This window comes from Tachysurus fulvidraco, chromosome 17 (assembly GCF_022655615.1).
Source record: "Tachysurus fulvidraco isolate hzauxx_2018 chromosome 17, HZAU_PFXX_2.0, whole genome shotgun sequence".
Classification (NCBI taxonomy): domain Eukaryota; kingdom Metazoa; phylum Chordata; class Actinopteri; order Siluriformes; family Bagridae; genus Tachysurus; species Tachysurus fulvidraco.
Window position 1 is genome coordinate 5769834 of NC_062534.1, and position 25774 is coordinate 5795607.

Below are 25774 nucleotides of genomic sequence, written 5' to 3' on the forward strand. Positions count from 1 at the left end.
CTAAATAGCAACTAGAACCACATTCCACTTGTGTGTCATCAGTGAAAAATAATATTAAGAAAACTACAGACCCCCTGCTTATACAGTACCACAAGCTTGCCTGGGGATGATGAAGCACGTTTCGAGAACCGCGGCTCTAATTAAAGCACTTTTTACCCTGTCTGTGGTAGGCAAAATGTAACTCCATAGACTTGCTCAGAACTCGGTCTGTAATGGAGAGCTGTAATTTCAGAATTACAGTGGAAATATTAATCTCGTTATTATTTTATTAATAACAACCATACTGAAGAAAGGAGTGAAAAATTGATATGCTGGATAACATGCAGTGTCACAGAGAACAGATCTCACTGTAGTTGTGGTTTCTAAACTGGTTGCCAGTGCAGATGGAGCTGTATCAGTGCCAAAGACAGTCTGATGGACTGTTGGCGACCTGTGAATTAAGCAACGAGTCACTCTAGATAAAGAGGAACCAAGAGGACAACTTGCTTGTATGTGTCTGTTTGTGGAACGAGCTGCATATAACAATATAGGTTACATCTTAGAGACACAATTTTACTCTCAGGTAAGACCATTTACTATGGACTTGTATTCAGAGTCTGAGATACTACAGGCTTGTATTCAGAGTCTGAGATGCTAGGAGCTTGTATTCAGAATCTGAGATACTACAGACTTGTATTCAGAGTCTGAGATACTATGGACTTGTATTCAGAGTCTAAGATACTATGGGATTGTATTCAGAGTCTGAGATACTATGGGCTTGTATTGAGAGTCTGAGATAATATGGGCTTGTGGGCAGAGTCTGAGATAATATGAGCTTGTATTCAGAGTCTGAGATAATATGGGCTTGTGGGCAGAGTCTGAAATAATATGAGCTTGTATTCAGAGTCTGAGATAATATGGGCTTGTGGGCAGAGTCTGAGATAATATGGGCTTGTATTCAGAGTCTAAGATACTATGGGCTTGTGGGCAGAGTCTGAGATAATATGGGCTTGTGGGAAGAGTCTGAGATAATATGTGTTTGTTGGCAGAGTCTGAGATAATATGGGCTTGTGGGCAGAGTCTGAGATAATATGTGTTTGTTGGCAGGGTCTGAGATAATATGGGCTTGTATTCAGAGTCTAAGATACTATGGGCTTGTGGGCAGAGTCTGAGATAATATGGGCTTGTGGGAAGAGTCTGAGATAATATGTGTTTGTTGGCAGAGTCTGAGATAATATGGGCTTGTGGGCAGAGTCTGAGATAATATGTGTTTGTTGGCAGGGTCTGAGATAATATGGGCTTGTATTCAGAGTCTAAGATACTATGGGCTTGTGGGCAGAGTCTGAGATAATATGGGCTTGTGGGAAGAGTCTGAGATAATATGTGTTTGTTGGCAGAGTCTGAGATAATATGGGCTTGTGGGCAGAGTCTGAGATAATATGTGTTTGTTGGCAGGGTCTGAGATAATATGGGCTTGTATTCAGAGTCTAAGATACTATGGGCTTGTGGGCAGAGTCTGAGATAATATGGGCTTGTGGGAAGAGTCTGAGATAATATGTGTTTGTTGGCAGAGTCTGAGATAATATAGGCTTGTGGGCAGAGTCTGAGATAATATGTGTTTGTTGGCAGAGTCTGAGATAATATGGGCTTGTATTCAGAGTCTAAGATACTATGGGCTTGTGGGCAGAGTCTGAGATAATATGGGCTTGTGGGAAGAGTCTGAGATAATATGTGTTTGTTGGCAGAGTCTGAGATAATATGGGCTTGTGGGCAGAGTCTGAGATAATATGTGTTTGTTGGCAGAGTCTGAGATAATATGGGCTTGTATTCAGAGTCTAAGATACTATGGGCTTGTGGGACTGAGACTAAAATGCCAAACTTAAGTCAATATTTACGGAGGGAAAGTTCGACATATTCATAATTGGGTTCTGCATATGATTTGTGCTTAGAACAGAATTTTGGAGGCTGGTCAATAAAAGCCATGCAAATCATTAAATTCTTAACACCTGGGATGAAATCTATATAAACAACCCGAGTGCAAATAGTTAACTCACTTTTACTGATTAGATTCTATAGATTGTTGTTTCTGTGTACAGTGAACATTCCCAGGCAAAATGAATGGATATTAATAGCGAAATAAAACTATTTAACATGAATATACAAATCAATGTGAGCTAGCTAGCTAGACAGTTAGCTAACATGTTATAACGTGAGTCTAGCATTTAATTCTGCTAACTGAGCAAAAATAAACAGAATATTAAAGTGTAAATAAAGTGTTTTATGACTTGATATTAATTTCAGATTTGTACTATACTTTACATTTAATATTTATTTCTACTTAATTCTAGAAATTACCTTAACTTGTGTGCTGTACCTAAGCACAGTCATGATGTGATATGCTTGCTTTTATTCAGCAATTCTACAAATTAGGGTTGTGAGCATGGTGTTAACCCTTGAACATGTAGCATGCAAAATTATTTTTAAAAACTAATTTTCATTTATTTAATAAATATAAATATTACAAGAAATGAAGCAGAAATAACAAGCCTTTATTTGTGTACATAAACAAGTCCTCAAAACCTAACAGGAAAGTATTTACACACTTTATATGCATACATTATATGCATAATTGGGCAGCGTAAAGCATCTGAATAGTGGTTACTATCAGCATGACATTTTCCATGTTTCTCATTAAATGCTGCTGGTACGAACACCACCTTAAACAGCTTTCACATTCTGAGCTTATTTTCCATCTCCGAAGAGTAAAAGTTAAGTAAGTCACCCGAATGACGTCATTCACTTTCTTAAAACAGAACCGCTTTAACACGCACCATTGAAATGAATGCCATAATAGCAGATAAAGAAAGCTGATGACCTGGTCAAGGAGAATTCCTTAGTGAGCAGTTGGGTTTGAGAGAGAGAGAGAGAGAGAGAGAGAAAGAGAGAGAGAGAGAGAGAGAGAGAGAGAGAGAGATAGATCGATCACGAGGCAGGCAGAGGACAGTTAAAGGCCAATCAGCAGCTGTCGCTCACGACAAAAAGCCACAAGGGTCAAAAGAGCTGCCCGGAAAGTATGACACACAACCCTCATGTTGCTCTAGTGAGATAATTGACCATACACGAAGAAAGACACGTATCCCAAAGATCTGCCTAAATGCTACACAAATACCGTGTGTCCCCTAGCTCTTTGTTTAAAATAAGATGGTTAGAGTTACACTTTGTCATGACACACGTGTTTTGTGCATTCATTAATTTTCACTGGACTCTGGAACACACTGAGAGATCTAGATTATTTTTTATCTATTAGCAGATTCATCTGAATCTGAGGACATGCAGTTAAAGATGGAGTATGTAATTTTATTATTCCGCTAAGGCTATTTTATTTTTTTTTTTGAAAATGAACCAAATTCAAACATAATTTCAGTGTTCCTTTAAAAGCCATTTAGTAGTTAATAGTTAGCTTTAGCTCTATAAGGTCTAACATTTGCATTGTTTCCTCTAAAGCCATTATGTTTTCCATCAGGATCGAAGACCCTGCAGTTAAAAGTGCAGTAATAGATTTTGATAGTTAGCTAAACTGAAATGCAATATTCAAACAAATACGGCTAATACTATCAGCGCTCAATTTAGTCGTTATGACTTCCATTAGCATCTGAGAATCTGAAGATCTTGCAGGTAAAGGTGTATACAGCATGTGATTTTGAAAGTTTGCTAAAGCTAGTTGTTTTGAGTTTAAATTCCTGCAGTTAAAGTTGCAGTAAGTGATTTTTTGAAGTTAGCTATAACTGTTTTCAAATGCAAAGTATTAACAAATAGAGCACAAACTTGCAGTGTGTCCTCAAAAACCATTAGTTAGCTTTTAATAGTTAGCTTTAGCTCTACAAGGTCTAACAAATAAAAGTCACGCTTGCATTGTTTCTTCTAAAGCCATTAAGTTTTCCATCAGAATCTCAGAACTTGCAGTTAAAGGTGTAGTAAGTGATTCTGATAGTCATCTAAAGCTAGTTGTTTTGAAATTTAATGGTCATAAAAAGGTCACATCTCAGTCAGTACACATCACTAGTTCACTAGTCAGGCACTTGATCGGGGAGGCAGCCATTTTAATGGCTGCCTCTCTATTTTTCTCTCAATCAGAGGCATTGCAAGGGTGGGGCTTTGGGGGCTTAAGCATCTCATGTGCTGTCAAACGCCCCTGGTCTTTTTAAGACTGAAAACATTTTACACTACAAGTAATGTACAAGAACTACCAGTACAAGAAACACGTCTGTCCGTTAGCGCTAATTTTACACATTTATTCAGCTATACCGTTATAGAACAGAACAGTACATATTCTGGTCAGTAGGTGGCACTGTTATTAGTATAGGATAATGGACAGTCATCATTCATTCATTCATTCATTCATTGGAAGAGTTTTTAATGCCACTGTTGCGCCGAATTTAAGTTTGAATGTCGGTTTGTAATCCTGATTAAATTTAATCAATAAAATGTTGGTTACACTATAATTATATTAACACGTCCCTGCTCTCAATCCCTAAATCCTTTTAGTACACTGTACCCACAGTATAATGCAAAAAAGGGGAATCAAATTTTACTATGTTGCCTTAATGGAAAACATCATGTATTCTAAAGCCTATTAACGTTTCAACAACCACAAAAAACAACAACACTGATCCTACCTTCGATACGCTCTTACTGTAAATACTACGCTCTTCTGTATATGACTTGTTTATTCTACAATGTGCTCTTTAATTCAGATTCAGATACAAATACAAGACTCTGAAAGAGCAGAAATAATATTCGTCCCCTACATTCTTCTGCTTTAAATGGGCCTTTTGTATTTTTTCCACCCCAATCACTGATGCCTCGCTTGTCATGCTGATAGCAGCGGGGTGAGATCCACAGATGTAAATCACTCACTTCGTGTCACATCTCCGCGTAGATAAAAGCTGCGTTCGCCGTCATTGTTCCACCTTCAAAGCTATAGACTATCGGCCCTCTCAGACTTCACCCGACGCACCAGACGCACCGTCTCATTAAGAGGACGAGACTTCATGCTCATCAAAATGCATTAGAAAAAAAACTAATTGATAAAAGAGCATACATTGACTTGGGACAACACCGCCATGCCTTCTGGGAGTTGTGTTTTATGCCCTAATGACTCCCATCGTTCACTATTTGCCAGAGAAAGCACAACATAAATCAATAATTTAATTTCGCCTTTTGAATTAAGTAAACTAACAGAGGTTAGTCTCACAGTTTTTAGACATTAAGTCTTCCTGTCTTATCCATCTGGATTAGCTTTCATTAAAAACAGAACGAGTGGCCGCTACACACTGTGCGTCATCTCTAAATGTGACGCAGCCAGGCAGGTAACATGGTCTGTGTAACGCTAATTAATACCGTGCCACAAAAATAATGAGCCTTTCCCATGTTCATTTATTGTGATTTATAGTGAGAGAAAAAAATGGCTTTGAGAAATCTCTAAGATCTTGGCGAGTTGGAGGCTGTTCCCTGTCCAAAGGCTGGATAGATCATTTTTCAGTGGAGATACGTGATATTGACACATACTCGAGGCTATTAGGTCGGCTCTGTGTGAGTGCAGCTTAACATAGATTAAAGAACAAGCTTGCAGTGGATTTTAGCTGATTCCAGGGTGCAAGGCAAATTTCCTGATGTAAATTTGAACATTATTTAACATTAGCGCATTGTTTCAGCTCATTCACTTCATTTGTAGATGACAATCTTTTTTACTTATTTATTTTTTTTTAAATGAAGAAAATTAAGGAGGGCATGGTGGCTTAGTGGTTAGCACGTTCGCCTCACACCTCCAGGGTTGGGGGTTCGATTCCCGCCTCCTCCTTGTGTGTGTGTAGTTTACATGTTCTCCCCGAGCCTCAGGGGTTTCCTCCGGGTACTCCGGTTTCCTCCCCCGGTCCAAAGACATGCATGGTAGGTTGATTGGCATCTCTGGAAAATTATCCGTAGTGTGTGAGTGAATGCTCTGTCCAGGGTGTATCCTGCCTTGATGCCCGATGACGCCTGAGATAGGCACAGGCTCCCTGTGACTCGAGTAGTTCGGATAAGCGGTAGAAAATGAATGAATGAATGAAGAAAATTAACCAAGAAAAATGTAAAATTGTTGATTAAAGAAAAAAATTGTCAATAATTTTAAAGAACTTTTATGAATTAGACTCCAGTGTCAGTGATTGAGATTTTTCAATAAAGTCTTCAGGACAGAGGACTTTACACTGTCTAATTGCATATTTTACACTGATTTATTTTTATTTTATTACTACTTTTAAGAGAAATGAGAAAAAAAGTCTGAGGAGGAAAATGACCACTTATGGTTGCTATAACGTAAGTGATAACAGGAACTATAAACCTAACTATTCTTCTTTCGGGTCATTGGTCTGCATGTTTAGTTTGACACGGGTTATACGATGAATGTCCTTCCTGATGCAACAATCCCCAGATTTTCCAGGCTTGGGACCGGCGTTGGAATTCCAGTGTCTTCGGGCTGGTTACTTGGCATGAGAATCAAACCTGAGCCATGGCAGTTAGCGCACCAAAGCCTAACCAACAGACCTCCAAGGACCCAAGCATCAAACTTTAAATAGTTAAAAAAAGTGACATGTTTGTCAATACATTTAAATTGTAATAATTTGCAAGTTACTGTTGACAGGAATAAAGAAAATATCCACCTTGGGGCTGGTAACAATACCTTTGTTTCATCACGCCACTCCAATTACAGCATGCACCAAGTGTTTGTTTGTTTGTTTGTTTGTTTATTTATTTATTTAATCAATCCCACCTAAGAAGAGTACTGGGCAAAGTGGGAGGAAATGAAACTTGGTGTCAAAAATGGTATTCCACAGTTCTCCGCTTCTACATAGAACGTTATCAGACATAGGGTTCTTTGTGCAGTGGTGGCTCAAGTGGTTAATGTGTCAGATTGTTGGTTGGACGATTGGGGTCCAAGCCCCAGCACTCCCACTGGTGGACCCTTGAGCAAGGCCCTTAACCTGCTCTGCTCTAGGGGTGCTGTGTCATGGCTGACCCTGCACTCTGACCCCAACCTGAAAAGAATGAATGTAATTTTTTTCTGGTCTTATGCAGTGACTTTTTTCAAAAACAGATGAGCAAGGGTTAAAGGTTTAAAAGATTTTAAGGGTTAAAAGGGCTTTTGCTCAGGAGACCAGCAGCTTGGAGGACCTGGGGGATTTAAACTCATGACCTTCCAAGCAGCAGTCCAATGCCATTACCACTAAGCTACCATTTTTAGCTACAGTGTGGTCCTTGAGACTGTGGAATGAATTAGTAAAATTACCACAGTTAGTAACCCCCAGAGGTATTATGGTTATGAATGAAATAAAAATGAGGAAGTGGGGAAACGAAGGGGGGCTTGTCTGTTTATCGTACACCATATGATCCTAAGAGGTAAATGAATTATTTTCACTATAGCATAATTATTTCTTTCGCTGCACCATAAACGTAGCTGAAAGCTCAGCCAGTAAGTCAGTCACTTTGGCAGGTCTGAGCTGTAATGAACATAGCTCATGTGTCATTGTATACTAATTAAATAGTACTCCAGGCACAGTTTTAAGTGTTGCCATTAATTTCACATGCATTCGTTAATGACCGCACAGGAGGGAGAGAGAGAGAGAGAGAGAGAGAGAGAGAGAGAGAGAGAGAGAGAGAGACAGGGTTCATAAGTATTGCTTCAAATGAACCACGTACTATAAAGTACACTTCACGACAGCATTGAGGAAAAGAAACATTGTGTTTGTTCAGGTATAAAAAAAAAAAAGGGTAAGTCAAAAATAAATCTAGGTCAGCCTATCCGACGTGTCCGGTCGATGGCGGGTGAAATTCTAAAGCGACTGAGTGGAGAGAGTTTTGTTTTTCTGCTAATTGGCCTATTCCACCTGCAGGAAGTCCAGGAGGGATGGATTTGTGTCAGAGCTAGTGAAAATCCAATGACGGGACATGCTGAGTTGTGTTCTGCTGAGACTTGGGAGAAGCAGAAACTTGATCGACCGCTACAAAGCAAATGCTCCTCAATCAATGGGTTTAATACTGGACCTTCAGTAAGCAGCGGATTTGATATGGCGATGTTACTCCTATATGTTTCAACGAATATGTGGTTAGTTTATATACACACACTGGACAGAGAAACACATGTAATGGGATGTGCTAGCACAGTGGTTAAGGTGTTCGACTACTGATCGGAAGGTCATTGGTTCGAATCCCAGGTCCACCAAGTTGCCACTGCAGTGCCCCTGAGCATGGACCTTAACCCTCAATTGCTCAGGTGTATAAACTGAAATATTACAATGTAAGTGACTCTGGATAAGAGTGTCTGCTAAATGCTATAAATGTAATCCTGCTCACTGCATGCAGTTATAACCTCAGTCACTCATGTGGCAGCAACTTGATGGATAAACCCAAAAGATGAAACATTATAGCATAAGGGAAAGGTACAATCTCACTCCCATGACCGGTCTTTGGGCAGGTTTGTGTATTTTATAAATTTCTATAATTTCCTGGGAATTTTACAGAGGATACACACACAGGAAGGTGTGAAAAACTGTTCTGTTGTAGGAAATGCCACTGGATCAAGACTGCTTGAAGCTGACAGGAAGAAAACTCTCAATTATATTTATGCTTGAATTATTTTCAAGCATGGTGAGCAAAAAACATCTCAGAATTGGGTGAATCTTGAGGCGGATGGACTCTAGTGGCAAAAGGCCACGTCGGGTTTAATTCCTGTAAGCGAAGAACCGGAATCTGAGGCTCAGCAAAACTGGACCTTTGAAGATCGCATGCGCTTTTTAAATAAGCCTTTCTTTTGTCACATACACGTTCAAAGAAGAGGGAAATACTTTTCCTCACACTTCCCAGTTTACTACGAAGCTGGTAGGTCAGAGCACAAAGCAAATCAGACAAGCTTAAGGGCCTATCAGTGGCACGGCTTGATCACCCGGCCTTCTTATCAGTAACCCAGAGTCTTAACTGTTGAGTCAGCGCTACTGCATACGCAATAAATATAATGTATGGTACAAAATAGAATGTATTGAACCATTTTGAACATGTAAACCCCAACGTCAACAAATACTTTATGGTTCTCCTGAGTGGAGGGTGTTGGTAATAGTGTGATTAAGAAAAACTACCAAACCTACTCTGAAATACCAAATAAAGAAAGAAGAGTAAAAAGAAAGAAAGAAATATCCCAGCCACTTACACACCATTCCCACTTCGTCGAATAAATACATTAAGAACAAAAACAAAACAAAAAACCCTCAACCATATCCTCAAACAAATCCAAACAAAAAAGACAACCAAGTCAATAAAATACAAAGCTATCGATCTTGAACACTTTGCTATGCTCTGAAACTTACCGATGTTAAACAAGGAGACACTGGAGACTCCAAACATAAACGTAAAATAAACATCGCCGAAGAGAAAATATCTCCATGTACATTTGGAAATAATGCATAACAAATAATTATGCATATGATCTTTTCTTATAAGTCTGAGTGCTATTGTCATTAGCTTCTGTGATCCAAAGTAAACCTTCTAGCCAATCGGATGAGATTTATTTACTATTTTCAGATTAGCAATTATAATTAGAATAGAAATAAATATAGCCACGTGTACCATAAGCTGCAAAGCAAAAAATGCCACAGCTGAATAGCGCCATCATGTGGAGAAAAAAAATGTTCATCACAGTAACTCCAGCTGGATCATTTTATCTTCTTTTCCCCTAACATATGGCACGTAAAAGCCCTAGCTCTCAGTTCTGAAGAGTAAAAAAAAAAAACCCACACACTTCAGATTTGCAGAGGAAGATCAACCTTTATTTATTGAAACTGCTTGCATACAAAATATATTGCACTATAACCAAACAAAGTCAACATAAAACCCAGTCTGTCTTGCTATTTATGTACAAAGAAATTCTTACCCAAAGTGCAGTAACATACAAGGTCAATCTACCTTGGTTCAGTATCTACAGTTTTTTTTTTCTTTCCTGTCTGTTTGATTCTATCTTTATTTTTTTTTCCATTTCAATTTATTTTTCACAACAGCCTACAACATGAGCCAGAGATGAAAGTTTCTAAAAAATTTGGTGTATTTGTAAACTCATACACGATCTTGAAAATAAATAACTAGGAAACAGTCTGTTTGGAAAGATTAAGATTTTTCATATTATTTTAAGCTTCGCGTTAACAGACCGTCACAAATTGAGCCTTGTATGAGTTTTGCGGCGTAAAGAGACTGAGCAGAAAAGTCCTTGATGGCGATCTGTCCGGCGAAAGTGGGCGAGTTCCCTGTTTAACACACCTACTGCTCGAGTTAATTACACTACTATGACTAATATATTACCGTTAATATGAACTATTTCAACTACACCTACTTTTATTTATTATTAATATAAATGTTATCACGACTACTACTTCTACTACTACTAATAATAAATTATGAGATGAAGCTGTCATAATACAAACAAAAGAAAAAAGTGATTCTATCTTACAGCTTTAATATTTATATTACATTTAATAGTAATAATAATAATACCAGTTTTACGATAATAATAATAATAATAATAATAATAATCAAATAATATTTCAATGTACATTCAAAAGGTGAATTACTAGTAGTAGTAGTAAGAACATTAATTGCCATGTTTAAAAAAAAAAAAAAAAGTGTGTCTTCAACAGCTAACTTTAAGCTGTTTCGTAAGTGCGTTAGAGAAGCGATCTAAACCTGGCTGTTATATAAAGACTAGATCGAGGTGTGCTAAAATAACAACTTTGCCATGTCAGGGTTTCACATATTTTGTTACACTATAAAGATTGTACACAGTTAGTCTACTGACACACGTCATGCCCAAAGAAGGGCCCTTTCCCTTAAGCCTAGAGCGTTTGGACTTGTGTATGTAGTTTTACCCGGGGAAGTGCACACGGTGAATACAGTGTACATTGTCCGTCTGCAAGATCCAGTTATGTAGCTTTAAATTATCTTTAAAAAGGTACATGATGTTTATGCTTCCAGGTGGAAATAAAACGGTGCGGACGATGAAGTGGCCTTGACGGCGTCGCCGCTGCAGCGAGAAGGAAAAGTTCCTTTCTGATGTTAAACACCTGTATCTAGTAATATAACGGTGCAGTAGATTTATGATCAGGATCATAGTAGGTGTGTTAAATAAGAGAAAACAGCAGACAGTACTGGATATCTAAGAGTGAGAGCTGCATCTCTTAGTTCATACCGTTTCCAGTCTCGCTAAAATCTCACCCATTTGTGCCGGACAAGTTGTATAAACAGCTCGATTTTCAGTGCTTTAGTCTCATCTGTCGCAGGATGTTGAGATTCAGGCAAAATCAGGTTGAGATTATGGTTGAAGCTGCAACGTGTAGGTCTGACTTAACGTCATGGGTAAAGATAGTTCTAGCAGGAAATAGCAGGTATTAACGAACGGTTACTGTTACAGCTGTACAGAGAGGAGAAAGGGACTATTAGGGGTTAGCGTCACAGTAGGTTTAAAAAAAAAAAGAAAGAAAAAGAAACAAACCTAAAAAGAAAGGGGGGAGGGGGGGGGTCTGGGTGTGGAACACTCTTCTAAACCTCTAAACTTGTAAACTAAAAAGAGAGAGAGAGAGAAAAAAAAAAAAAAAAAAAGCACAAGCACGGATCAGGTAACACAGCTTCATATCAAACTCCATGTCACATCTCCTTCATCTTCCCTCCCTAAGCAAAAAGTACAGCAGAGTAAAAATGAGAAAGTTTGTGATGACGTTACGATAAGAGCGTACACGCGATTTTTTTTTCGCCCCTTACGTTCCGAGCGCGTAATCTTTAAATACGCGTGATCGCACGGATGTGAAACGCAAGCGCGTGCTTGATAGGTTGGGTCGTAACTTCAAAAGAACAGCGAGCATGTCATGTACAATACGCTGTTACTGAAAATGAAGCTTTTACAGCAATATCTGATATCAGTGCTTTTTACACCTGAACATGAACGTAGAGTAAACACACGAAGGGGCGACAGGACGTGGCTTAGGATGGATTTCACCTACTCCCTGTGAGCATCGCTTTGAAAGATTGGACTGCAGATACTAGGAAGTCAAAAAAAACTTTAAAAAAAAAAAAAAAGAAAAAAAAAAAAGAATTTGTACAAAATTTGGAAAACAAGACGACTACTGCAGCTAAGGATGGTTCGCTAAAAAGCTAACGGGTCTCATTTAAATTCATCGAAATACCTTACAAACAAATATATCCATATAATCGCATCAAGTGGTCGACTGATTACTTCGTCACCTGGGACGAGCTCACGGTTACATGATCTGAATGGGGGTAGGAAAAAGAAAAAAGTTGAAGAGTTGCCCTTTAGATGTACCAAAAACATCACATGTGAAGTACTGTACATGCACCATGGTTTATTTTCACTGACTGGCTAAGATTAAGCAGAATCCATGTCGTCTTCCCTGATTTAAATATCCAAATTCAGAAACTATCCCACTAGTTAAAGGCACAGATCATCTAGGAGTATGTCTACTTTGTCTATTTTTTATTTATTTTTTTTATTTATTTTTTTGTAAGCAGTGTGGCTGGAACCTCACATTATGATGGGCTCTATAATAACAAGACACCAAACAGTAGATGGGGAGAAGAAAAAAAACTGCCACGAGAGATGGCACAGGTATTTTAATCAAATCCGATGTCCCCCTGATGTGAACAAAAACCAAACACACACACACTTTTTTTTTAATACACCCAGAGCTTTGTTAGTTGCCTAGAAAGTCGATTACAAAACTTTCGATTCAGAGACCGACACCTCTAATCAATGCAGACTACAAAATTCAGAGACAGCAGAGACGTCTTTGTTTAGTTCCCCCTTAGCGGTTACAAAATGTGCTTGATGTCATGTTTTAGTTGTGGGGTTTTTTTTTTTTGTTTGTTTGTTTTTCTTAAGCCCTACTGACCTGGTTCTCTTTGGCCTAATGTGTCTCTAATGAAAGAAGCTTCTGGAACGGTGAAGTTGTTTGGGAGATTAGACACGGAGGGTGGGGTGAGGGTGAGGGATTTTCAATTACGACACGCCGTTCATGACGACCTGGCTGTCTTGTCCTTCCTGCTTCTCTTTCTTTATCCCTCGCTCCTTGACGCTCCTCTGTCGGGTGCCGGTAGAGTCTCCGCTGGGCCCCTGAGGGCCTCGGCTGGCGAGGACGCTCCTCTCGTTATTGCTGTCGACGCGAATCTGCAGAGGTAAAAGTCAGGAGTCGATCACGGATGATATCGTGGGATTAATTAACAATGTTATAAAACATATTTATTTTTGCACGTCCTTTACCCGGGCCTGTCTGTCCCACAAAACACATTATTTCATCTAATCAGTGTCAAGCTGAAAGACTTTCCTTATGGGTTATATTTTAGAATGCAGCGAAATAATGTTCAGAGGAAAAGCTGTAACTTTACACAAACACACGACAGACTGGAATACTGACATGCTGCATAATTTTACAGACACTTGTTGATGGATGATGCAAGATTCTCTGTAAAATAAATAAATAAATAAATAATCCTGTATCATGTCGTAATAGAGCTATAGGTTTGTTTTGCACATAACGCACTTCTCGTATTTTTCTCGTTTACAGGAAAAGAAATCAACGAGCTGGTGTAATGCAGCCTGACAAAGCAGTATTACTTCTACTTCCCTGTTAATAAGTATAGTTTTATAGTTTATTCCGGTCATATTCCAGAAATCACGGTAGTCCTCACCACAGAGCTGAAAGTCCAAGACGTGGAGCTGGACGTGATCTAATCTCCTCCTCCGTCTATGAGACTAAGCCTTACCCAAACACGACAGGAAACAAAACACTTAACACACTCAAGCACCCTGACCAACTGGTGCACGAGTAGATTTCTTTCTAGATCAGATCTAATTCCAGTGCATGGATTTAAACACCTTTAGTTACATGTAAGGCTAATGAACATCCATGAAGCAAGTTCCTGTTATCACTTATGCTATAGCAGTTTTAGCAAATTGTACACATGAACACGCGATGAACAGAATCAGAAGAGCTTTTGTGCTTTTCATATCTATATCTCTATATCTATCTATATCTATCTATCTATATATATATATTAGGGGTGGCACGGTACATGAAAAAAAACACCCGAACCATTCGGTTCGCGTGTGTCGCACGGTTAGACGCACGCGCGATGTAGCCCCGTGCTCAGTTTCGTCTCAGACAGTTTCACGCAAACATACATATAGACAGTAAAAGTTGAGTAAGGAGTGCTGCAGAAATAGCAAGTGGAGGAGATACAGTAATGAAGGCTGCCCGGAGTTGGTGGATGCGCCCACGTCGTTCAAATCCGGTATGTGGGAACATTTTGGATTTCATGTTACTTACGATGACAAACGGAAATAAAACAGTAGATAGAACTGCGAGTGTGTGCAAGCATTGTGCAAAATGCATTCGATATGCTAATGGCAACACTTCTAATATGACAGTTGTGTTAAGATGTTAAACCTATGCTTGACTTCATGATTATGGCCTTTGCTATTGTTATAGCCTCATTATATTATTACATTATATTATATATTTAAAATATTTTGACTTGTTTAAGAGACAGAGCTTGTAAGAGTTCCTCTCTTTTTTTTGTAAGAGCTACACTGAAGATGGCAGTTTGATAAATGCAAGTTAATTTCAGTCTTTGTGTGCTAAAAAGGCACAAGTTCCCAATGTAGAGATAACAATACACATTCTCCTTTTTTTTTGCCAAATGAACGAAAAGCATGCCATCATCAATGTCTTCTCTCTTGCAGTATCAAAATCTCACCTAGCTTTTACTCACAGATGGCCCCAATAATGTGCTTAAAGTCAAGTCAATTCAGTGCATGATTACATTACAAAAATGTTAATACCGAATCCTAAATTGTGGATAATTAAGCTAATAAGCTATATATCAAATGCTGAAGGAAATTTCTGGAGTGTTGAAGATTAAAAGAAAAAAATAACAACAAGAACCGTACAGAACCGAAAACCGTGACCCTAAAACCGTGATACGAACCGAACTGTGGGTTTTGTGAACCGTGCCACCCCAAATGTATATATATACCTCGAACCCGTGCAGACTAAACAGAGCTAAGCTGTAATAAGCAAAGGAAATCATTGTCACTGGTGTTTATAGTAAATGGCAACCTGTAGTGAATCCTCCTGCAGCCTCGGCTTGGAGTTCCGGGGACGAGACTCGCTCCAGTGCACGTCCTCTCCTGATTAAACACAATATAACGTCAATACAGCATGCGTATGAACACTGTATAACTGCTTCATACGTCTTTTCGTTAACGGTGTGTATCGCAGCACTACTGAAGACTTGCTTCTGATTGGTTCGGCGGTGTTGGTGTAGCTTTCTCTAACAACTACATTCTAATAAGTGTGTTTTTCTATAGCATTTACTTACAACGTGATTTGTATGGTGTGTGTATGACGATCCGTATAAAACCAATAAGACTTAAGTTTTTCTTTTCACACTCACAGGATGTGACGTTATTGGTAAATAACCAACATCCTCATCGTAAGAGTGACATCACAAAAGCCTCAGTGTGTTCTAATCCTTACTTATGACTCTTCTCTGCTATTAGAGATATCGGAAATACATCTGAGATGCTAAAGGCAATTTCCTGAGTCAATGAGAGACAATAGAGGCATTCTAGAAATGTAAGTAATTACCTTTGTAACCTCCTCCTCCTCCTCTTCCCCGTCCCCCTCGGCCCCGGCCGCCACCGCTACCCCTCTTTCGTCCGTCTGGGACTCGTTTGGGGTAACCCATAGACTCTTCATCGGTGGGAGCCAGAGACCAGTCGCTCAGCTCATCCCTGTGGTCTGATTCAGTCTCGGATGCGTTGGACGCTTCCGAATTGGTGCCTTGAGAAATAACACAAATTAAACGGATGAGAATGTAAAGGAAAGCTTGAACCGTCTACACTAGATTAGCGCAACAGCATTCATACAAAATGTTAAGCAACTAAACATCATCATTGACATTAATCGTTAAAACATGCACTAGTGCTTATTATGTGAATATTTTAAACCCAATTAAAGGCATTTTAACAGCAAAGTAAAAATGTCACGCAACTATAATTGGTGTTAAAATGTATTTATGTTCCTCGAGCTACAGTCGGTTTTATACTGCGTAAGCATTTTAATCCAACAATCCACTTACAAACTGAAAGGGATTAAAATGTAAATGCTATGCAACTCAAGGTCGTCAGAAGGAATTTACAGTCAGATGTATAATTCTTTAGGGACTCCTTGTTGAGGGAAGAATTAATACGCATGCATTGTCATTAGCTGATTAAAATACAAGAGCCAATCCCACTGCAGTAAAGAAATTTCAGCCATAAGACGCTGACACGCAGGGAACTGTTGCCTCGAGAAAGTTTTAAATATCCAAATATACTCTATTTCTTCCTGAGGGCTAGAAATACTTAGACCGCTCTCTATGAGCATCTTTTAAAAATGTTAAAAGCCAAAAATAGAGCGTATGTGCACCTGATGCAAACGTAGGCCCTCGTCTTCCTCGCCCCCCACGCCCGAAAGGTTTGCCCCCTCGGGGATGCCCCATGCCGTTATCAGAGCTGAACGGTTTTTCCTTCTCTGGTCGACCTGACGGAGCTCTGGGGCCGCCGCCGCCGCCGATTTGACGTAGCTGCTCGTCAATCTGCAGCCTCTCCATCCGCAACTGATCCACCTCCTGCATACCAAAATAAAAGAAAACACTTTATGTTCAGATATACTTTAATAAACTTAAACGTATATTATTTTTGCCCTTTTTTTTAAAGTCTGGTGTGTCAACACATTGCTTGGGCAGCAGAGTCACTACACAGATGAACTGAACCAACGGGTTCTAGTGTGATGCTTCAGCTCCAGAATGCGTGTTAATGGGGGGGAAAACAACGTAAAGAGAGGAAGGCTTACCTTGAGATAGTTGAGATGGTAGTCGAGCAGTAGGCGTGCGTTTGAGATGCTTTCTTTTGTCCCGACGAACACGAATGGCACCATGCCCTTTAGTCAGGCAGAATTCAGTCGAGTGTTACATGTGAGAAAAAGAACGATTCTAAAAAGAACGACTCTTCGTTCTACTTCTCGCTGCATATCTACTAAATAAAACACATCCATTTCACATCAACAGAGGTCGGCGTCCTTCCGTTTTCGTTTCATACCATCTGTCCCTGTCTGTGTGTGGCGGGCCAAAAAAAAACACATACTGACCTCCTCCAATGGAGACTGTTTCTTCTCGTTTTCTGGTTCCACTCTCACTCGGACCACTCCGGATTTATCCACGACCTCCTGAATCAGCTTCCCGCTCTTCCCGATGACTTTTCCTAGCGGAAGAACAAAAGATACGGTACATAAACTGACTAAACGACAGACTCTAGAGAGAGGAAAAAACCCCAAAACAAAACAGAAGGCAGGCTATCTGAGGGACAGCTAACAAAATTTCCCCTAAAAAAAGAGATACCTTATGCTTTGATGCAGCACGTTTCTAATAAAAAAATATAATAACCTTGTCTGTGCTTCATTGATATTCTTAACTGATGTACGGTCAATTACATACTTGCTTCCTACAATCTACAATTAATCCAGAATTCTGCGATCAAACAGAAAAGTTATGCTAATTAGTTTGTTGATGCTAATTTTTTTTTTTACTTTTGCACAAGAGGAATGACTTTTTTCATCACGTTTTGGTGCCATTTCCTAAGAACCACTTGGTAATTTAACTTCCATTACAAGGATGTAACGAGTAGCTCCTTTAAAGCAGCACACTAAGTGCAATAAAAGATGATTACATCAAGCCACATTTTAGCTAGTATAAACATGTCTACTACACGTCATGCATGTGGACATTTCAACAGTTTTTCCTTTACCTACTAAATTCCTAGGCACCCTAATAACATCCTCGGAAAACTCCAGGTAGCTTCTGGCTTTGCGCACGGCATCCTGGTCCTGCAATCACACACACACACATCAAATCATCCTGCTTGGATCGTCATCGTCACAGTCACGTGAAAGCAGGCTTGCAGCGTACCTCTCCGTAGATGTGAAAGGTGCACGTTTCCTCGTCGAGGTCGATGTTGGTGACCCCGGGAACTTTGCGGGCCTGTTGGATGTTGGCTCCGTGTGTGCCAATAGCCAGACCCATCAGATCGTCGCGCACCACAAACTGCTCGTGGAACCTTGACGCTAACTGTCGAGAGCTCTGGAGAATAAAGCATGTTCTGGGTTTATACAATTGATCTTTTTTTCAAAATTTTATTGCGTTTTTTTTCTTTTGGGAACAACAAAGTAAAAAATATATATACTTGAAATATACCTGTTTCTACGTTCATTATAAGGTCATTGATAAATATAGAAAAGAAAGCAAGGCCCAAAATCTGGAAGGTGTGCCATAAGAAAGCTCCTTTTCTCTTTTTTCTCTCCATCCAAAGCAAAGAGTTTACTAGTGCCCCTTTTTCCACCAAGGCAGTTTGAGTGCTGGTTTGGAGCCAGAGCCTAATTTAGAACCAGTCCTTTCTTTTTCAACAGCCAAAGTACCGGCTCTGAACCAGGAAAAGTGGTTCTTAAAGGCAGGGTCTCTCGATTTTTGAAAGCCAATGTCGACATTTGAAATCACAAAAACAAACACGCCCCCCCCCTGTATTTATAGCTCCGCCCACACATACGAAACGCAGGCAACTAATGGAAAGAAATGTCTATCATAACTGAAGGGAAGAACAATACGATTGCAGATCAACAAACAAGCAAAAATGACACACAAGCACAATCATGCAAAGGACGGCATATATTAGTTCTGTGTAACAAAGCAAATCCAACGTTACTCACGGCGTCTTAAGTAAAGTTGAATTTCCAGAGTCAGTAACTCCTGAGCTAAACGCTGTTACTACACAAAACACGGTTGTAGCTGCCGGTCTACATTAGTACGACAGAAAAGAGGTGCTATTTGTGTAGTAACAGCGTTTAGCTCAGGAGTTATTGACTCGGGAAACTACAATCTGTGAATATGCAGCCAACTTCCTGCTCCTTCGGTTCTCTCCAGCGCTGGAAAGCTGATCCTATATTAAACACAGGTCCTACTTCTTGCCTTATCCTAAGCCTTTCTTTCTGTTTTTATCCTCCATGTCAATGCTAAAACCGCTTACTGCTAATGTCACGCATGCGCACTGAACACTCTCTCCGCCGCATATTGACAAGCCCCGCCTCTTTCTGCTCATTGGCTACACGTTTGTTATTATTTGCCCCGACTCAGTTTCCAGAAGCATTTCTTAAAAATCGGAGACCCTGCCATTAAGTAGCATCAAAATGATGCTGGTCTAGACTTAATCACTGCTAGTGTCAGAAGCTGTAGGCGGGGCTGGGGGCGGGGTTACTGTTAGATAATGTACCTTAAGTAGGGGCAGCGAACAGGGCTACTGTTAGCGCATTTGATAATGTACCTTAAGTATACTAATGTTTAATACACCTTTACTTTACTGCAATACGATCAATTATCAGCACACATAATAGTAGTTAGCTAAATGCCAAGGCTTAACTTTTTTCTGTGCTAATGATAAAATAACGTTATGTATTTTCTCGATTACAACCTCCGTTTATACAAAGTACATGGAGCTGCACGTACACGTTGGATTTGCCACGTTTGGATGCCAATGTAGGTTCACAAAGCCATGAGCATTAACAGTCAATCAACATTTGCCATTGTTGTTGTGTTCGCCGCTGCTGCGCTAACGTTGCTGGGACACGTGACGCGTATACAGTGACGTCAGACTCGGCTCTGTGATGGCTCTCTAGCCGATGGAAAGGCAATCCGGTTCTTAGAAGGTTCACCAGTTTGAACCAGTAGCTCTGAACCAGCACCCGGTTCTTTCCGGTGGAAAATGGGTAAAATACAGCAGAGTATCTGTGATGTGGCACTCTTGATTTCCTGAATGTCCTGGAACCTTGTTCAGATCCATGGTGTACCAGCAAATGTGATAAAATTGCATCCAAAGCCTCACAAAAATTCCCAGTGTCAAGCTTTTGACATGGCCCAGTTCTGTCTCGGTGCCCTGTCCCAAAACCCGCTGAACATATAAATCCTACAGAGAGGAAGTTGGAGTATGTGTGTATTGAGGAATGGTCTCAAATTTCTTAGCCTGCATTCTTCAATCTCATCAAGGATTACATGAGACCGTGTGTTGCACAAAGTACTAAAATGGTTTGACATTCAGTTAGAAGAAAGAATGTTGTTGTATATTCATATGGGATTTAATTAAATATAAAAAAAAATAGATATTGAAGCCTTTTTTAATGCATCTTTAGGAAGGGTGTCAATAATTCTGGAGCTGTACCAAGTTGAACAGACCAATGTCTGGAGAGACATTCTTTAGAGATGATCTGTTTTGCTGTTCTTTGCGAAGGTGCTCTACTGGATTCCAGTCGGGTGACATACTTAACCATGTCAGAGTTTTCACACACCCCCCCCCCCTCTTTAGAAACTCTTGCGTGATTTTGACTGTGTGCTGACTGTGTGCTGGAATATTCATCTTCCGCCAAACTTCTGGTGACTGGGTGTCACCTATAACCGCAGACATTTATGGTACTATCTACAAATGTCATCTCCCCAAACACCTTTTGGACTCATGCAGCCTGATATCATCACACTCACCACTGTGCCTCACTGTCAGGACTACGCATTCATGATGGTAATCCTGGCCAGGATCACGTCAAACATGCTGGACTCCATAGACTCTGAGGAGAACAAGCTGATCTGACCAAAGTATGTGCTCCCAATACTCAGGCTTCTTTCTGTGTTCTTTTCTCTTCAAGGCCTTTTTTTTCTTGGACGCTGTTCACAGAGGTGGAGGTAACTCAACGTCCTTCCCGGTGTATTATTTCCTGTGATAAACCCTGCACAACAGCTGGGTTGTGTGAGTAATGCACTCTTGATCTTCCTGTATCTTTTTCCATCTTTATGAAGCTTCGTCCATTCTTTTTATTTCCTCCTGCTGTTGTCAATGTGGAGCAATGATGCGGATATGCAGTCAGACAACCCATAGGTTCAAAAGTAAGAAAGTTCTGACTGGGAATCTATCCCGGTCGGCAGCAATGAGAGCACCGGATCCTGCCACTGGACCACCAGGAGACCACAAAAAACTTGTTTATTTGATCAAATATAAAATCAACATACTGTATATCTCAAATACCGACACTGTTACTTTTTCCACCTGCATTGATTTGAAGGGGGAGAAAACTTTTACAGCACCCTGAATGTGTATGAGGGTGCTTTCACACCTATAGTTCGGTTCATTTGGACCGGACCAAAAGCAAAAAATGATACATTGTAGCTTTTTAGCAGTTTTGGTTCCTTTTCACACCAAACTGATCGTTCTATTCCGCACCAGTTGAAACAAACCAAAATGCAGTCATGTGATAACATCCACATCACTCATTGGCCACATGTCTTTGAGCGTATTTCCTAAACTGCTTCTCGGTTGGTCAGAATAAACGTGCGGGAAATTTCAACGAAACTCCGGAAGTAAACAAAAAGAAAATACAGGAAAATACAGCATACAGTACACCATGGAGAGATGACTGCGTGCTGCAATTATGTTCGTTGTTGTAATCTACTATATCGCTTGTATACAGCATTCTATGCCAAGTCCTAATTTTCAGAATGAAGCGTGGGTGCGGCTTGAAGATATCATTTTAATGCACTGCAAATGACGAAGACGTATCGCAAAACACGTCAGGAGGCGGCGAGAATTACTTTTGCAAAACTGTGACATGCTCATCTTCCGAAAATATTGCCAACGACCCACTACGGCAGCTGGTTTAGTCCAAAATGCACAATACTTTTTGCAGTTAGGTCTATTCGATCTCGGACCGTGTTCTCACCACAAACGAACCGTACCAGAGTTGGTTTGAAAGCGTACCGAGACCACCTCTTTAAGCAGGTCTCGGTACACTTGTTTGGTCCACTTTTGGTGCACACCGGAGTTCGATTGCTGCATTCTCACCTGCCCAAACAGACCGCACCAAACGAGCAATCGAACTCTGGTACGATTCAACCGAACTAAACAAGGCAGGTGTGAAAGCACCCTTAGAATTACAGTTCCTCACTGTTTAGCTTGTTTAAACAAAGTAATCTAACCTATATTTGTGTTTGTAATGTTTGTGGATAAGCATGAGCTTTAAAGGTTAAGGAACCTATTCTGGGAACAAATCAATCCCCTTTAAAAGGGTTTAATGATTATGGGGTGCTCCAATCTTTAATATTACATGATCGAGAAAAGTCTTCTGGTGCAAGTCGTTGCTCTAACGTTAACTCTAACCCTGTGCACCAGTGTGGAAGCCCGTTCTGCCTCAATTTAAACAGGAGTGTGGTTAAGCCGGGGTCTGGAATGTGACAGCTGTGCATCCGTACAACATATGAGATAGAGAAACCCTCTTGCTCTTGTTAAATATAGACTCGAGAGTGCCACACAGCAGATTTGCAGGCCACAATCCCATCATTACTTTACACGCTCCACTCCCAAGCTGAAGGAACAGATTTAGCAGCTAGATTCTAATGCTCTGTAGTTGAACAGGGCAGAACGGACAGAGTGAGTGGAACGCAGGATGATATGCGTACTGGTGGCCGTACCTCCAGCTGCCTACTGGCCTCTTCGTTCCTTTGCATGAGGGACATTTTGGTGCGAAGGCTCCTGAAGTGCATGTCCGTCAGCATGGTCGCTCGTTTGGTGGTCACCTCGTTGACTGACTGGAATGCAACAAAAGGACATTAAATTAAAAAATGTGCCGAGATATAAATAAGGAAATACCTAAATGCTGACTCGATTCTTTTGACTCACCAGAATGACCAGCTGCTTCTTATCGGAGTCATACGTGACGTTGAACGCACCCACGGCTTTTTTGAAATCTTTGTGAGCCGAGTCTTTTGCGCAGCTGTAGACGCGAAATAAAAAAAGAAAATGAATACACCACTTATACAACTTGATTCATCTACAGTATGATTAATCTAGAACATGACCATAAGCAATTAAAAAGGAATTCATTATTAAGTAGATAAATCATAATCCTACTAAAACAGCAGCCTGAAAATTAGAAGTTATTATGCCCCACTGCATGAAAACCGTATAAATCCCCCTTTTCCCACAGGTTTTGTTCAAACAATATGCTTGTTATAGATATAGAAAAGTAGATATTACAGAAAGCACCTTAAATGCATTGTTATTAAAAAAACTAACAAAAAAAAAAAAAAAAAAAAACACAGAAAAACACAGAATAAGCCTCATGTATTGCAGCACATACATCTGTCGCAGGTCTTCAGGAACGTCCAGTCGGATTTTCAGGAAGGAGCTCTTTGTGGTGGCTTTGTTTGGGTTCACGGGCCGCAGCCTCTCTAACGTGACAATCTCGTTGAGCGTGGCATCACAGGCGGCGTACTCGATGACGTAAAACTGTAAAATACAGAGCCGAAAATTATTAATCCGTGTTTGCGTACAGATAAACAAAGGAACTCTGAAAGTAGAACCTGTCACTCAAGACCTGCATGATTTCTTTAAATTCTAAACTATGCAAAAACTTAAAATCTTTTCTCACCTCCCCTTTTACCATGCGCACTTTGGCGAGCCACCAGCCGCACGGTTCCTTGTCGTTAGCCCTGGAGTACACCTTCGAACCAAACCAGGAGAGATGAGTTAATTCAAACATGCAAAGCAGGATGCTCGGCATGCTGTGGGATTTCTTCCCCCCTCCATAGCACGTACCTCAACCTCATCACTCTCAGTGATCTCTTTCTGAACCCCAGCAGGAGGAGGAAACCGCATGTCACTAAAAGGGATCTGTCGCTCTGGCTGCCAACTGTAATATCGAATAATGAGCAAAAACATTCACAGTTGCTTTATCAGAAATTCCAGAAAATTTCTGCCTGTATTGGTATTCAATTGCACAAGTACGGTTACACACCATGAGTCATGCAAATAAAATCATTGTGTCAGGATTTAGTGTCTATTACTCACTAAACGTTAGCACATGTATTACTACAACATATAATGTGGACATTGCACCTAATTAAAAAATTCTTTCAATATAAATATAGATCTTCAGTACGTCATATTTATCGTGGAAGTGTCACGGGATGATACTCACTTGTTTTCAAATGTCACAGTGACCGTGTTCTCTTGCACATCCTTCACGGAAGCCTGAGGATAGGAACAGTCATTTATCCATCAGTAATAATTTTCCATATCAACATATAAATGCAGTACATTCCTTTCGCAAAGGTCTGGAAAACACATTGCTTTAAAAAAAAAAAAAAAACAATGCTCCGGCTTTTTGCTTTTCAATTCGAACCAGATCAGGATTTTCAAAATGTGTTAACAAACATCAGTCTCTAGTCTTCTGAGATCGTTCTGTCACACCCGAAGCTGTTTGAACAACACTATTTTAAGGAAAAGAACTTAGCAGCTTATTTCTGGGCCAGAAAACTTGTAAACATGAGCACGGAACTGAAAAATAACACTACTCTCATTGAACAAAAACACTGTTTATTGATGCACTGCATACATCCATCAACAAAAAAGGTCCAGACAGTGTTTTGTACGTACAGACAAGATTTATAGATAAAACTACCAATTAATATAGGAATAGAAATCACTTCTAAAGGCCCAGAAGAACGAAACAGCACCTTTAACCGGTCTCTCGTGTTTACAATGATAACATACATATGTACAAACATACAGTTTATAACACAGTTTTACTCCTGACAGTTTAAAAGAAGGTATGAACAACAAAACACGAAGAGAAAAACAGAAAGCAAATCCCAAGGTGTGTATCTGAAGAGTGAAAGCTATTAAATCTGTAATCCAGCACGTACGAGCCTAATAAACATGATACACATGATACACAGCCAACAAGCCCGGCGTTTACTTTTACACTTCCTATTTAATCAGGAGTCCATAGAGCTGAATGTTAGATTCATGCAGCGTGTGAGGATGAATATGAGAGAGAGAGAAAGGCCTCTGTATGAAGCTGCTAGAAGGGCGGCAGCTCAATCCGAGCCGTGAACACGGATACCTCGGGCCTAGAGCCTGGATACAGGCCCCATGAACCGAGAGCTAACGCGGATACTGAACACTGTGCACAATATAAACACGGATAGATTCGTAAACACGGATGTTACACAGCGTCACAGAGAGAAACCCACCTTGTAAAAAGCCCCGTTTGCGCCTCTGACTTCCACCGCTAGCTCCTCCATGACGCCGATTATACACACTGTTACACACACACACACACACACACACACACACACACACACACACACACACACACACACACACAATACGTTTGTCGCACTTCCTTCTCTGCTAATCACAAAAGCCTCCTGTTACTGTTTAACGTTGCTGTGCGTCGACGTTTTCGCCAAAATGAAAACGAAACATAAACCGAGCCGTTAGCATTAGCATTAGCATAGGCGCAGCAGCTGCGCGTGAACGCGTTGATGTAAACACACACACAGGAGAGGCTCCCCTTTTACCCGAGTCACGTGACCGAGTTGTGCGTCCTTACGGCTGGATTCCCCGGATGATAATAATAATAATAATAATAATAATAATAATAATAATAATAATAATAATAATAATAATAATAATAATAATACACAAGGAGCTGAAAGCTTCAGATTGCAAACGTGAAAAAATAAAAAATAAAAAAATAATTCCAACATAGATTTAGATGAACGGTGTAATTTT

General features: G+C 40.1%; 1 protein-coding gene across 2 annotated transcripts; it reads right to left on the reverse strand.

The window, feature by feature from the left end:
• Nucleotides 1-9814: 9814 nt before the first annotated feature.
• On the reverse strand, nucleotides 9815-25569 carry fmr1 (FMRP translational regulator 1). Of its 2 annotated transcripts, XR_003441735.2 has the most exons (16): nucleotides 25231-25569; nucleotides 24174-24226; nucleotides 23792-23885; nucleotides 23625-23696; nucleotides 23334-23482; nucleotides 22874-22967; nucleotides 22666-22782; nucleotides 18076-18246; nucleotides 17915-17993; nucleotides 17259-17371; nucleotides 16965-17051; nucleotides 16539-16740; nucleotides 15717-15911; nucleotides 15186-15256; nucleotides 13756-13825; nucleotides 13126-13234 (listed from the first exon to the last, which is right to left on the reverse strand). XR_003441735.2 is itself a non-coding variant. In XM_027154640.2 (15 exons), the coding sequence occupies exons 1-15, from the start codon at nucleotides 25279-25281 to the stop codon at nucleotides 13067-13069; spliced, it is 1716 nt and encodes a 571-aa protein (XP_027010441.1). In that variant the 5' UTR covers nucleotides 25282-25567; the 3' UTR covers nucleotides 9815-13066. The 2 variants fall into 2 exon arrangements, 1 of the variants encoding a protein (XP_027010441.1); XM_027154640.2 differs by lacking the exon at nucleotides 13756-13825 and having other exon boundaries at nucleotides 9815-13234; nucleotides 25231-25567.
• Nucleotides 25570-25774: the final 205 nt, after the last annotated feature.